The sequence below is a fragment of the Balaenoptera acutorostrata genome, chromosome 1 (genome assembly GCF_949987535.1).
Source record: "Balaenoptera acutorostrata chromosome 1, mBalAcu1.1, whole genome shotgun sequence".
Classification (NCBI taxonomy): Eukaryota; Metazoa; Chordata; class Mammalia; order Artiodactyla; family Balaenopteridae; genus Balaenoptera; species Balaenoptera acutorostrata.
In genome coordinates, this window is record NC_080064.1 from 140,135,306 (window position 1) to 140,150,955 (window position 15,650).

Genomic DNA, 15,650 nt, shown 5'->3' on the forward strand with positions numbered 1-15,650 from the left:
TCTGATCTTTTGGTTCTGTATCTAGTTTCAAAGGAGGAGTTGGAGATAAGAATGTTTATTGGTCCTCTGATAAATTCCTTGAAGTTGTGCTGCTAGAACAGAAATTTTCTACTTAGGTAAACCACATCAAGAGAGTTTCGGTGGTGCTGTCTTCTTGATACATAAATTTTTTTCATCTCTTCTTTGGCTAGCCAACTTTGAGACTTGATAGTTTTCTCAGATTTACTTATTTTAGAACCCCGATTGTATAGATTTTATGGGGAAAAAAATAGGCAATGTAAATTAATTGTGGCAACTTCATTTGTGAACTGAAAATTAAAGGTACATTTTGAGTAGGTAATGAATATTTCTTTTGAAATACTGTCTGAGTTGATTATTTATCATTGATTTCTTCATTAGAATACTGATATTCATGAGTAATGTTCTGTGATTACTGTTTGAGATGTTTTTGGAGCGTGGATTAAGCATCTTCTGAACTGCTTTGAAGTAAAGTCTTTAATATATGGTGTTTTAAAATTAAATATCGATTAATTTTCTTTGAACTACATTTACAGTGAGCTGTTTGAGGTGGACCACATCAGAACAATATATCACATGTTCATTGCCCTCCTCATTCTCTTCATTCTCAGCACACTTGTAGTAGATTACATTGATGAAGGAAGGTAAGACAGTATTGTATACCTGTTTGCTTAGTTGATGCATGGGGTGTTGGGAGTTTTCACTATATTTAAATTTTGAAAAAAGATGATTTGGTTAAATTGCTTCAGAAAATCCCAAAGCAGCTGATTTGAGGGTGAGAGTTCTCTCTCCTGAAAAGTACAACTAAAAAGAATATTAGAAGTTTTATGACTTTTATTTTTAAAATGGTCTATTTTAATAGACCATCTTAGTAGTTTCTAGGTAATTTTCCTAAATGAGAGAATATTGTATATATGACTTACCAGTTTTTCTGCTATGGGTATGCATTTTAAGTTGTTTCTAAAAATAGGTAGTTTATTGGAATTTAACATTTGAAAAACATGATATTTTTAATATAAAAATCAAATTATAACTAAAAATGACAGTGTGATAATCATACATTGAATTATGTGCTTTATTAGTAAATTAAAATTTGAGATAATCATAATAGTATATTAGATTTTCAAATTGTACTATTTCATTCTGCAAAATCATCTTTTGTACATAAATGATTGCTATTTAAACATTTAAATATTTTAAATATTTAAATATTTCCCATAGCATATTTTAGACTTTAAAATGTATTAATGTCAGAATCTAATCTTTGAGAAGTTCAGAGTCTTGTTATCTTAGGTTAGTAGTTTAGGTATCTTACGTTCAAAGACCATATTATCCTAGAGCTTTTAGAAAATAGATAAATAAGTTATGAAGCTGAGGCTTAGGAGCACGAGTGTTACATCCATGACTTCTGTGTATTAGTGTTGTTGTGTCTCCTAAAGTTGAAAGTTTTGGGTCTGAAAGTTTTTAATTTTATAAATCAGTGCGTATTAAAAATCCACTTCTGAGTTCTTTCTCTGTGCTTTTTTCCCCCAGGCTAGTGCTTGAGTTCAATCTCATGTCTTATGCTTTTGGCAAACTTACTGTTGCTATGTGGACGTGGTGCACCATGTTCTTATGTACACTTACAGTTCCCTATTTCCTGTTTCAACACTGGGCCAGAGGCTATCACAGGAGTTCTCATCCAGTAGTCCATTCTGTCTTGCATTGCTTCCTTTTTGTGGTCTTCCAGATTGGAGTTCTAGGTTTGGGACCACTTTATGTTGTATTAGTGTATACACTACCACCAGCTTCCCGATTCATTGTTATACTCGAACAGGTAAGGTTTTGAGTGTTGCTCAATACAGTGCTTTGCTTAGTTAATAATAATAATAATAACAATAATAATTGTTATTTTTTGTTGTATTAGTTGGATAAATTTTCATATCTGGTTCTTTGTGCTATTATCTATAAAATTAAAGTGTTAAACTACATCATCTTGTCTTTTAAAATTCGTTCTAGCTTCAGTGTTCTCTGATTCTTGATAATTGAAATAAATTACATTGAACTGTTCTGGATGAATTCAAATTTTGTTCTTGAACACTTTGTGTAGAAGCCATCTAAAGTATAAAATACTTTTGTAATTAAAAACTCTACTTTTGAAGTGTCAGATTCATTGTTTTGTCATATAGCCATCTAAAAGATTTATTTTGTTTGTACGCCCTTCAGAATTTTCTGACTTTTATTGGCTATCTGTAATGTTCGGTTTGGCTGTCTGTAATGCTCTGTTTGACTGATGGAAAGGACCCTTTCAGGAGACTTTCTTTGAACAGGCTTTTAATTTCTTAATTTGTAATATACCTGTAACAGATGGTGCTGTTAGTTGCAAAATAATTTGAGTAATAACATGTCTCTCTTTAGAGTTTGTTTTTCATTTGTTTTAGTCCATAAAAGTGAGTTTGAGTTGGTATATACAAAATTAAGTTCTTTGTGTGTTTATAATCTAGTGCTGTTCTGTGGCTGCTTATAGGAGACAAGTCAATGAAAGAAAATTCATCTTTTTTCCCCCCTCCTTTGTAGATTCGTTTTATAATGAAGGCGCACTCATTTGTCAGAGAGAATGTGCCTCGGGTACTCAATTCAGCCAAGGAGAAATCAAGTATGTAATTCCATAAGTCAAAGGATTATTCACAGGGTATTTCAACCTTTGGTGTTTACTGGAATGGCATATTACATTCTGTAGACATTATGTTTCATTTTAAATACAAGGATCCAAAAAAAAAAAAAAAAACTGTTGGGAGAGGAGGAAAAAATATATATATATGATCTGTATTGATTTGGAAGACCTTCTCACTGTTTCCTGATTGTTTCTGTTTTACCTTTGGTCCCCAAAATTTAAAACATTGATCATTAGACTCTTGCAACTTTTGCATTATTTGTATAGAATGTTAATAGAGTCATTACACCCCGTGTGCTTACTTTTCTTGAATTGCTGCTTCAAACTCTAGAAGTTATGTCTAAGTCACAGGAGTAACTTAGTTTAGAGGGATTGGTAATATTCAATTAATTCAGGAATAAGAAGTCATCATTTTGGGAGAGCAGGAAGAAACAACATGAGCTAAGGAGAGGTAGCTTTTTGTCTTCCCTGTTCTGTGCTTATTTTCCTCTTTCAGTTTTGCTGAAAGAAATTGAAGAGCCTCCAGTCTAAGCATAGTTTTCCTTTTCCAGGCACTGTTCCAGTACCCACAGTCAACCAGTACTTGTACTTCTTATTTGCTCCTACCCTCATCTACCGTGACAACTATCCCAGGTAATGGCATTATGAAGCAGAAATGGGGTAGCACCAGGAGTGTGCCAGGAAGGAGGTGGGGTAGGTAGACCAGTTCATGTAGTGCTACAGAGCAGTTAGAATGGGTTTTAATTTTCTTGCTGGCATGGGAAACCCCAGATCGTGATTCTAGCAATCTGATTTGATTTCAGTCATTCTTGACAGAATTATACAAGTTTTTCCTATGTCAAAAATGATGTTCTGTGTGGGAAGATACTGTGAGGACCTTTTTTAAAGTTCATTTATTTACTTTATTTAGAAAGTAATTTTGTTTCTTCCGTTTTAGGACTCCCATTGTAAGATGGGGTTACGTGGCTATGCAGTTTGCACAGGTAAATTTTTTTTAAGTGCCTAAGGTTTGTTGGCTGGTGGGAGATGGGGATTTGAATATAATAATAATTGAATATATTTAAAGTGTTGTTTAATTCATGTCTCCTGGGAGCTCTAGAACTCTTACTGAAGTCTTTAAACTATTCCCAGTTCAGTAAATGGTGTTTGCTTTGCCAATACATCAAAACTAATTTTCTACAATTAAAAAAAAAATTTTTAAGTAAAATAATTCCGTTTGGTTACTTCAGTATGCATCTACATTAATTTCCCCCTCCCTTTCTGTTTTTTATTTTATTTTTGGATGTATATCTGTGTGGAGGTGGTCTGACACTCCCTTGACCCCTTATCAGAATCATAAATCCCAGAAGATCCCATTTTAAAATCTTGTGTCAATCAAATACCCATTTATGAAATAGGTTCTTTTGTTATGAGTTTCATGTAGCAGGAAAGAGAGATTCCAGAGTCTGATCTTTCAAAAATGCCATTTGGTAAAGGGTTGGGAATAGGTATGGTAGAAATTAGGCTTGAATACTGAAGGATTGTAATCTGAAGGATTACAGTTCGGCAATCTTATATACTAGTGTTAAATGGAATATATATGTAAATGTTAGTTTACAGGTCACATATATATGTTCTTTTGAAGGAAAAAAAATTACTTTTCATCTTTCCTAATCAAGCTCTCTTTATTATAATTATCTTTGTTATGTTCCAGGTTTTTGGTTGCTTTTTTTATGTGTACTACGTCTTTGAAAGGCTCTGCACCCCCTTGTTTCGGAATATCAAACAGGAGCCCTTCAGCGCTCGCGTTCTGGTCTTATGTATATTTAACTCCATCTTGCCAGGTAACACGGGTACTGGTTAATTTGGCTATTCATAAAGTTGCAAGGAAAATAGAAAGCCATTGCGTGTGAGCACCTTTGATTTACCTGCTTTTTGCTATAAACTCATCTACTGCATCTGTACCCATCTTTAACCTCTTTCCGTCTATCTGACAGATGAAGCATCCTTCCAGTCCCTGGCCAATCTTTCCATTTGTCTTCTTTCACGCAAGTTTTGCTTTCTCTGACTGTGGATAGTCTGTATTCATGCTTTATCTTCCCGTTCACTCTTCAGTCACTGTAATCTTGCTCCTAATCAGACCAGGTCATTGAAATGGCCTTTATTAAGATCTCTAATCTCCTCCAGTAGTTGGCTTAGCCCTTATTCTGTTTGATCTCCATGAAGCATTGGGTGCTGTTGACCACATTTTGAAGTCTGTCTTGCCACTCTCTTTTATTCTTCTGTCTTTCTGGCCATACCATACATAGCAGTGAACCAGACATACATACTCTTTATCCTCTGGAAGCTTGCAGTTTAATTACATTTAGTTTCCTTTACTTACTCTTTCTCTTTTCTCTACTCATTAAATGTTGGTATTGTTTTCTGCCATCCCGTTCTTTCTTCCTCTCCCTCTCTCCCAGACATCTGCTAGTAATCCTCCATGATTGCCCCTCAAGATTTACTCCAATAAATTCTTTTATCTGTCCCTCTGATGGGATATGTGTTACATATGTGTGTCTTCCTCACTAAGCTGCAAATTCCATAAGCTGAAGGATTGTGTCTTATAGCCAGTCATAGTCTCTCCTACATTGTCTTATACATAATAGACTAATATTTTTTGAAAAAACAAGTGAATGAAAAGGATGGGCATGTAAATTGATATTTTAAAATATAGTGTAATATATATACTAAGGTGCTGTTGAACTTTGTCTCATAGTGGAGATGACATTTAACATTGGGTATTGAAAAATAAATAGTCGTTTGCTGGGCAGAGAGGTGGTGGAAAGTTGCTTCCAGGTAGTGGGATGGATTCAAAGGTATGGAGTATTTGGGAATGGCAGAAGTCCAGTTGCGGATGATGTTTGCTACATTGGGAGTAGAGGCAGAGATAAGTTAACCTTGTCACTGTTGACATTTTGGGCTGGATAATTCTTTGTTTGGGGGGCTGTCATGTGCATTGTAGGATATTAGCCACATCCTGGCCTCTAACAACTAGATATCATAGCACAAGGCCCACCTCTTGAATTGTGATAACCAAAAATGTCTCCAGAATTGCCAGCCATCTCCTGGGGGCAAAATCTCCCCCAGTTTTAAACAGCTAGTTTAGAGGAATACACGGCCAGATTTTAAAGGGCTTTTACTACCAAGTTAAGCCATACATCTAGGCATTTCCATTAAAAACAGGCTGGGTCATTTTTGTCTATAAAACCCACTTGGAAGAAAGTTATTTCTTTATTAGGTTAAAATAATTAACTTTCAGAATACACTGTATCATTTCTGGAATGGGTAAGCTGGAATAATAACTTTAATTTTACAAAATAATTCCAGCTAAGCAAATGATGACATATAATTAACTGATTGGTATGTGAGCTATTTGGAAAGAGTCTTAATATTGTTCATCTTATTTTTAGCTGTGCTGATACTGTTCCTTAGTTTTTTTGCCTTTTTGCACTGCTGGCTCAATGCCTTTGCTGAGATGTTACGCTTTGGTGACAGGATGTTTTATAAGGTAATGTGTACTTGGACTCATCTTCCTTTTCACATTTTATTTGTGTCCTCATTGTTAAGTATTTGAGCGTCGTTGGCTACTAGCTTTTTAACATAAACGTTGTGAAATCATTTTCTTCCACAGTTTTTACCAATATTAAGTCTGAAATTCTATTACTGATTTAAGTGGCGTAGTCTTGTCTTTTCTTCTACCTCTAAATCTGCTCCCTTAGTACCGCATTTGGTTCCTACTGGATCCTGTATTGGGGATTACAGTGGGAAAGCAGGTGTCCAGAGGGCATTCTGAGACTTTGCTGACTTTTTTTTTTTTTTTTTTTTTTTTTTTTGCTGACTTTTTATTCATTTGAAATCGGCCGTCTGGTGCTGTAGGAGTGATCTCAGCAAATTATTCTATTTAAGATTGTTGAACAGTTCATGAAGGAAATAACTTCTCCCTCCTTTATTTTGAAAGGCATTAATTCTGCTTCAGATAGTATTCTTACACTTCCAAAGTTGGAATTAAGTTGTAGAGTAGAGGCAGAGTGGTTCACAGTGTTCTGTAATCCCACCTAAAGCCCTCTAGAATTTTGTCTGTCTGTTCATGTTTTGGCAACACTCCCAGCCTACCCCTCCTTTCTCAAAGAAGCAGCGAGTGCGGGTTGCAAATTTTATATGTCTTATTCCATTGGTCTGATCTTAGAGTAAGAAACATATATATATATATGTAAGGAGCACCAGGACTTGGAGGAAGCCACCATCTCACTCGTGGTACAACTTAAATTTTGCTGTTTATGATACCAGCAAACTGCTCTTGAGGGTTATCATACTATCTAAGTCTGTGTGACCTTAGAATCTCTCATTGTGTTTTAGCAAGGTACGGGGGATTTACTGATTGTTATTTAGATGAACATTAGATTTAATGATAATGTTGTGTATCTTCCATCATAATTTGTGTGATAAAGAGATAGTGAACCTGGGAACTTAATCATCCATAGAACTAGGATTAATGTCACACTGAACACAAATAATGCCTTCAAAATGCCTTTGAAGATTTTTCTGAAGTCAGTGTATGGACTAACAATTTATCATAACACGCTCTAGGTGTTATATTATGTGTGTATATTCTCTGGGAGTAGGTTTTGCTTTGCTTCTGTGTATATGTATACCTTTGCTTTTTTTCCTTAGGATTGGTGGAACTCCACATCATACGCTAACTATTACAGGACCTGGAACGTGGTGGTCCATGACTGGCTATATTACTACGCTTACAAGGACTTTCTCTGGGTAAGCAGCAAGATTTAGTTAATGTTGTTTAAGAAATGGAGATTCTTTTCCAGAAAGTATTACTATTGTGCAGCTGGAGGAAGTTATACTTAGTTGTCTTCAATTCTCTTGTGAGCCATTAATGTCTAAGAAACCTTCTGCTTTGAATAGCACTGAGACCAGTATCTACAGTTGCTAGGTAGTACTAAGACCATGTTTTTGCTCTGGATTTTTATTTTACATGACTACAAAGTAAGAATGCATGCAGGCATTTGGAGAAGTTGAAATGATCCACCAGTAATGGATCATTTTGTTGGAGTCTCATTGCCAACAAATAATCTCCCCTAGCTTTTTCCATTTGTTTTTTTGTTTTTCTTCCTTTGTTAGAAGTGGAGAAACCACCTATGTTCTGATTTACAACTCTCCGATATAGATTATTAATATATGTCTTTGAGACATTCTTTAGAGCAGAACTTATTTAGACTGAAGAAATGTACTCTTGAGTCTCATGGTTGATTAACGTTGGTATCTCTGGATTGCAGGTTTGAATTGTTAAATAAGGGCACTATTTGGCTAAATGACAGTGTCTTGTGGTGCAAATAGCACAGTATTCGAATGTTTTTTCATTTATAAATGTAATTTGACTTATGGATGAGGCAAGTCCCTTGTTTCTAAATCTTAGTTTTGTTACCTGTAAAAATGGTACCTGCCCAATCTACCATACAGTGCTACTCTAGATTTGATGTGTACGTTTATAAATGAAAACTATGTTTTGTCAACCATAGTGAGTTACAAATATAAGTTATTAATGTTTTTGAAAATATGCTCGATCTTTCAACATTAATGGTTTTGAAAATGCCTCATTTAGTAAAGTAAGGATTTTTAAGCATAGATGTTTTTGTCATTATTTTATTACATTGGATTACTCCAAGTAGACTTAGAAAATCAAATATGAATATAATTAAATAGGTGCCTTTAGTGTGTGTTAATTATAAGTCTTATGAAGTTCATGTTTAATTACTTACTTTCTGAAAATTGCCTCTAATATTTTCCTTTTACCCTAGTTTTTCACAAAGAAGTTCAGGTCAGCTGCCATGTTAGCTGTCTTTGCTGTGTCTGCTGTAGTGCACGAATATGCCTTGGCTGTTTGCTTGAACTTTTTCTATCCAGTGCTTTTTGTGCTCTTCATGTTCTTTGGAAGTAAGTGTCTTGGCATCTCATGAGTACTGAGTATCATGCTAAAAGAGAAATTTAGAAAATAAAATATAAAGTCAATGTAGAAAACTAGATAGTAAATAGTAATACCATTTCAAGGCAATGTTGTTTATCTGATGGTAAGAACATTAATTTTGAGTAATTATGTACAACTCTGTTGCAAGATGCTTACACTTTGATGTAGAGAAATGAACTAAATAACCTCTTGAAAACTATTGATAACACTGACTTGATAGCTCATAAAAACTATAAACAACCTCACCATTCTTAAACTCTGTTCAGTGCTCACCCTCTGAAAAAAACTAACCCTTTTTTGGGTGGGGTGGAGAGGGACGAGTTAGAATATGAATGCGTCCATGAAATATGTTTTCACCTGTTCTGAATACTGACTGATTTCCAAATAATCACTGATTAATAAATTTCAACAGTGAAGCTTCATTTTTACTTATGGGACCAATGGCCAGAATAGAACGTGTATATACACAGTTGATGCTGTTTATGATAACTAAATGATTGTAGCAGATACCTGAGGGCCCTCATCTCCTGGTAGATTTTGTTTTGATGACTATATATATTTTTTGTTGTTTTCCTAACTTTAGTGGCTTTCAACTTCATTGCCAATGATAGTCGGAAAAGGCCAATTTGGAATGTTCTGATGTGGACTTCCCTTTTCGCGGGCAATGGAGTCCTCCTGTGCTTTTATTCTCAAGAGTGGTATGCACGTCAACACTGCCCCTTGAAAAATGTGAGTCATCAATCAGGCTGGAGTGGTGAAGTAACCTATTTGTCCCCTGATTGTGAGGGTTGGTGGGCAGTGTTAAGGAGAAGGGAGTAGTGGAGATGGTGATAAATGAATGTTAAGGGGAGGGAAGTGTGGAGTAAAAGCAGGAACTTATCTTACTGCACTGTCCTTGAACTTTTTCTTTTCTTTGGTTTTCTTCCCATTGAACTCTCCTAGTTCTTGGTTCTCTCTCTCTTTTTTTTTCTCTTTATCTGATTTTTCTTTAGCTCCTTGTAATGTTCTTCCTGTGCCCTGAAAATGTAGGTCTTCTCCAAGGTTTTCCCAGTGGCATGTGTATCCACCCCCACGCCCAAATACACATCTTTTACCTCTTCCTTCCCGAAGTAATAAACTCTATAAAAATGTCCAGCTAGACTCATATGCCTAGGAGCCTATTTCCCTTTTTTTGTTGTTGTTTTCTTGTTTGTAATTTTGTAAGAGTCTCATTCTTAGAGCTTTAGCTTTCGGCTGCTTATAGAGAACTCCCAAATATTTGGGGTGGGGGGCTTCTTGATACATCTGCTTGGGTATTTCTCACAGATACCTATAACTGAAGATGTTCAAAATCAAATTAATCAGTTTCTCTCCCAAAGCTTCTACTGTCCACCCTGATTTTGCTATGCTGCCCTCACATCCCCTCCTTATTTCCTATGAGTCCCCTTTGTGCATTTGAACTAACTGCTCTGGACTCTGGACTCTGTCTCTGGTCACTCTGCTCTTTGCACTCAGATTTCACCTGTCAGATTTTATCAAGATCTGATTTGGATGCAATGTCGTCCATGAAGCTTATTTATTTATTTGGTTGGTTGGTTTGTTGGTTGCGCTGGGTCTTAGTTGCGGCTCACCGGCTCCTTAGTTGTGGCACATGGGCTCCTTACTTCTGGCATGCGAACTCTTAGTTGCGGCATGCATGTGGGATCTAGTTGCCTGACCAGGGATCGAACCTGGGCCCCCTGCATGGAGTCTTAACCACTGCACCACGAGGGAAGTCCCCATGAAGCTGTTTAAAATTCCTGCTCTAGTCTCTTTTCTATTTCTGAACGTTCATAGTATTTCATCTGTTCCTCATTTAGATAATTCAGTAATTTAAGCTTTGTATTATAGTAATTTGTGTATATTATCATCCTTAACCTATCACCATTTAGATTTTGGGCTACTAAAAGTAGGGCTGTGCTAAAACAAAATGCAAGATACAGAAAAAAAGGTAGTGCCTATTTGGAATTTGGTCAGGAGTCCATGCAGTTGTGTAGAGTTTACTGGACTTAGCTTCACGTAAAGCTTCTAAATCAAGTAAATCTGTGCTGTAGATAAAAATGATGAACATCTTTTGAATTAGTGAGCTGCTTATAGCTTAAAGGTTACTGAAATGCTGGGAGGCATTTTAGAGACGGGCCACGTGTAACATTAACACCCCCTGTCTACCCTGTCTCTCCTACGTACAGTGCACACAAATAAACGACTCTTCCATTCTTTTTTTCCCCCTCGAAGCCCACATTTCTGGATTATATCCGGCCACGTTCCTGGACTTGTCGTTACGTGTTTTAGAAGCTTGGACTTTGTTTTTCCTTCCTTGACTGAAGATGGGGTATTCTACCTGATTTGGGGCCAGCATCTGTTTCCAGCCATTACTGAAGTTATCTGCGTTATTTGGACCACTCCAGGCTTTACAGATGGCTCACTCCATTACTAGGTCACCTGAAGCTGAGCTGTTAGAAGTTTCCTGGAAGCCTGTACACTTTTAAGCAGTTCTTAATTTTTTCCTTTTTGGGAGAAGGGAGACTTGTAGCTGATATAATGACAGATTTTTTGCTGGGTCATACCAGCTTAAACCTCAGAAATTCTGTTTTGTTTCTTGATTCCATCTAATTAGAGACTAAACATCATGTTTTCTCGGCCACTGAATTAGCCAAAACATTGATGAAGAAATCATTTAAGTACCTCTGGCTTAGAAATTTTTTCATGTGCATTGTTGGAATGTATGCTAATTAACCATGCAATTGGGAAAGAAAATAATGTGGAATGTTTTGCTATTTCTAGTAGAGAGAAAATATCTATTTTTCCAAAGATAATCTTGTTATATATCCTAATTTGTATTTTTTTTAAAGTTCAGTTCTATTCTATTTTTATCTTGTTTTTGCTATACAGTGTAGGTCGTGATGTCTGTGAAGCAAAATTATCCCTTTCACTTTGAATTCTTGAGTTTGCATCCATAGTATTATATATTGAGGAGGACAGAAGTAGGAAGGGAAAAAGAAGTGGCACAGGACAAAGAAAAATATTTCCTCTTTTAACTTCTAAAGTAATTTTTAAAAACTTGCAGAGTCAATCATGTGTTTAAATTATTTTATTGTGGAACTTATGTGGAAGATACCTGAAAGTTTAAACAACAAAAGTTAATAACTTCTTTGAAGTTATTTAGAAGTAACCTTTGATACAGTTATTTTATCTAATAAATACTGACGTGAATTATTTTTCAGACTAGTAAGTCTAACATAAGTATTAATCACCACCATTAATATTAAAGGGAATATTAAAGATCCAGAAGCTGGCTTCTGCATTTGCTCAATTATTATACTTTTAATGGTAGTGTACTTTAGTTGCAATAAATTAATAGGTGATCATTTTCAAGAAAATTTACTTTATTGTGTGACGTTCCATGTTATAAGATGCCTATAGCTAATACAGTGTGGTGTGTAGGAATTATTTTGGTTGTTTGAATGACATATGATTATGCTGGTAAGGACTGAGCTTTGGAAGGGTGTTTTTTTTTTTTTTTTAAACATCTTTATTGGAGTATAATTGCTTTACAATGGTGTGTTAGTTTCTGCTTTATAACAAAGTGAATCAGTTATACATATACATATGTTCCCATATCTCTTCCCTCTTGTGTCTCCCTCCCTCCCACCCTCCCTATCCCACCCCTCTAGGTGGTCACAAACCACTGAGCTGATCTCCCTGTGCTATGCGGCTGCTTCCCACTAGCTATCTGTTTTACATTTGGTAGTGTATATATGTCCATGCCACTCTCTCACTTTGTCACAGCTTACCCTTCCCCCTCCCCATATCCTCAAGTCCATTCTCTAGTAGGTCTGTGTCTTTATTCCCGTCTTACCCCTAGGTTCTTCATGACCTTTATTTTGCCTTAGATTCCATATATATGTGTTAGCATACGGTATTTGTTTTTCTCTTTCTGACTTACTTCACTCTGTATGACAGACTCTAGGTCCATCCACCTCACTACAAATATCTCAATTTCGTTTCTTTTTATGGCTGAGTAATATTCCATTGTATATATGTGCCACATCTTCTTTATCCGTTCATCCAATGATGGACACAGGTTGCTTCCATGTCCTGGCTATTGTAAATAGAGCTGCAATGAACATTTTGGTACATGACTCTTTTTGAATTATGGTTTTCTCAGGGTATATGCCCAGTAGTGGGATTGCTGGGTCGTATGGTAGTTCTATTTGTAGTTTTTTAAGGAACCTCCATACTGTTCTCCATAGTGGCTGTATCAATTTACATTCCCACCAACAGTGCAAGAGGGTTCCCTTTTCTCCACACCCTCTCCAGCATTTATTGTTTCTAGATTTTTTGAAGATGGCCATTCTGACTGGTGTGAGATGATATCTCATTGTAGTTTTGATTTGCATTTCTCTAATGATTAATGATGTTGAGCATTCTTTCATGTGTTTGTTGGCCATCTGTATATCTTCTTTGGAGAAATGTCTATTTAGGTCTTCTGCCCATGTTTGGATTGGGTTGTTTGTTTTTTTGTTATTGAGCTGCATGAGCTGCTTGTAAATCTTGGAGATTAATCCTTTGTCAGTTGCTTCATTTGCAAATATTTTCTCCCATTCTGAGGGTTGTCTTTTCATCTTGTTTATGGTTTCCTTTGCTGTGCAGAAGCTTTTAAGTTTCATTAGGTCCCATTTGTTTATTTTTGTTTTTATTTCCATTTCTCTAGGAGGTGGGTCAAAAAGGATCTTGCTATGATTTATGTCATAGAATGTTCTGCCTATGTTTTCCTCTAAGAGTTTGATAGTGTCTGGCCTTACATTTCGGTCTTTAATCCATTTTGAGTTTATTTTTGTGTATGGTGTCAGGGAGTGTTCTAATTTCATACTTTTACATGTACCTGTCCAATTTTCCCAGCACCACTTATTGAAGAGGCTGCCTTTTCTCCACTGTATATGCTTGCCTCCTTTATCAAAGATAAGGTGACCATATGTGCGTGGGTTTATCTCTGGGCTTTCTATCCTGTTCCATTGCTCTATATTTCTGTTTTTGTGCCAGTACCAAACTGTCTTGATTACTGTAGCTTGGTAGTATAGTCTGAAGTCAGGGAGCCTGATTCCTCCAGCTCCATTTTTCGTTCTCAAGATTGCTTTGGCTATTTGGGGTCTTTTGTGTTTCCATACAAATTGTGAAATTTTTTGTTCTAGTTCTGTGAAAAATGCCAGTGGTAGTTTGATAGGGATTGCATTGAATCTGTAGATTGCTTTGGGTAGTAGAGTCATTTTCACAATGTTGATTCTTCCAATCCAAGAACATGGTATATCTCTCCATCTAGTTGTATCATCTTTAATTTCTTTCATCAGTGTCTTATAATTTTCTGCATACAGGTCTTTTGTCTCCTTAGGTAGGTTTATTCCTAGATATTTTATTCTTTTTGTTGCAGTGGTAAATGGGAGTGTTTTCTTAATTTCACTTTCAGATTTTTCATCATTAGTGTATAGGAATGCCAGAGATTTCTGTGCATTAATTTTGTATCCTGCTACTTTACCAAATTCATTGATTAGCTCTAGTAGTTTTCCGGTAGCATCTTTAGGATTCTCTATGTAGAGTATCATGTCATCTGCAAACAGTGACAGCTTTACTTCTTCTTTTCCTATTTGGATTCCTTTTATTTCCTTTTCTTCTCTGATTGCTGTGGCTAAGACTTCCAAAACTATGTTGAATAATAGTGGTGAGAGTGGGCAACCTTGTCTTGTTCCTGATCTTAGTGGAAATGGTTTCAGTTTTTCACCATTGAGGATGATGTTTGCTGTGGGTTTGTCATATATGGCCTTTATTATGTTGAGGAAAGTTCCCTCTATGCCTACTTTCTGCAGGGTTTTTATCATAAATGGGTGTTGAGTTTTGTTGAAAGCTTTCTTTGCATCTACTGAGATGATCATATGGTTTTTCTCCTTCAATTTGTTAATATGGTATATCACGTTGATTGATTTGCGTATATTGAAGAATCCTTGCATTCCTGGAATAAACCTCACTTGATCGTGGTGTATGATCCTTTTAATGTGCTGTTGGATTCTGTTTGCTAGTATTTTGTTGAGGATTTTTGCATCTATGTTCATCAGTGATATTGGCCTGTAGTTTTCTTTCTTTGTGACATCTTTGTCTGGTTTTGGTATCAGGGTGATGGTGGCCTCGTAGAATGAGTTTGGGAGTGTTCCTCCCTCTGCTATATTTTGGAAGAGTTTGAGAAGGATAGGTGTTAGCTCTTCTCTAAATGTTTGATAGAATTCACCTGTGAAGCCATCTGGTCCTGGGCTTTTGTTTGTTGGAAGATTTTTAATCACAGTTTCAATTTCAGTGCTTGTGATTGGTCTGTTCATATTTTCTATTTCTTCCTGGTTCAGTCTCAGCAGGTTGTGCATTTCTAAGAATTTGTCTGTTTCTTCCAGGTTGTCCATTTTATTGGCATAGAGTTGCTTGTAGTAATCTCTCACGATTGTTTGTATTTCTGCAGTGTCAGTTGTTACTTCTCCTTTTTCATTTCGAATTCTATTGATTTGAGTCTTCTCCCTTTTTTTCTTGATGAGTTTGGCTAATGGTTTATCAATTTTGGTTGGTTCAGTGGGCTGTGTAGGCTTCCTGGTGGAGGGGACTGGTGCCTGTGTTCTGGTGGATGAGGCTGGATCATGTCTTTCTTGTGGGCCGGACCACGTCCAGTTGTGTGTTTTGGGGTGTCTGTGACCTTATTATGATTTTAGGCAGCCTTTCTGCTAATGGGTGTGGTTGTGTTCCTGTCTTGCTAGTTTGGCATAGGGTGTCCAGCACTGTAGCTTGCTGGTCGTTGAGTGAAGCTGGGTCTTGGTGTTGAGATGGAGATCTCTGGGAGATTTTCGCCGTTTGATATTACGTGGAGCTGGGAGGTTTCTTGTGGACCAGTGTCCTGAAGTTGGCTCTACCACCTCAGAGGCACAGCCC

The 15,650-nt window shown here is 36.4% G+C and overlaps 1 protein-coding gene across 5 annotated transcripts in view; it reads left to right on the plus strand.

The window, feature by feature from the left end:
• Positions 1-12,074, plus strand: part of SOAT1 (sterol O-acyltransferase 1) — a 59,419-nt gene extending 47,345 nt beyond the window's left edge. For all 5 annotated transcript variants that reach the window (XM_007188221.3, XM_028168037.2, XM_028168038.2 and 2 more), the window contains 11 exons: positions 555-662; positions 1,552-1,834; positions 2,575-2,653; positions 3,223-3,304; positions 3,609-3,654; positions 4,365-4,494; positions 6,103-6,200; positions 7,364-7,462; positions 8,506-8,641; positions 9,256-9,401; positions 10,926-12,074. In XM_007188221.3, the coding sequence (XP_007188283.1) occupies positions 555-662; positions 1,552-1,834; positions 2,575-2,653; positions 3,223-3,304; positions 3,609-3,654; positions 4,365-4,494; positions 6,103-6,200; positions 7,364-7,462; positions 8,506-8,641; positions 9,256-9,401; positions 10,926-10,982 (1,264 nt within the window). In that variant the 3' untranslated portion in view covers positions 10,983-12,074. The remainder of the gene's footprint in view (positions 1-554; positions 663-1,551; positions 1,835-2,574; positions 2,654-3,222; positions 3,305-3,608; positions 3,655-4,364; positions 4,495-6,102; positions 6,201-7,363; positions 7,463-8,505; positions 8,642-9,255; positions 9,402-10,925) is intronic.
• Positions 12,075-15,650: the final 3,576 nt, after the last annotated feature.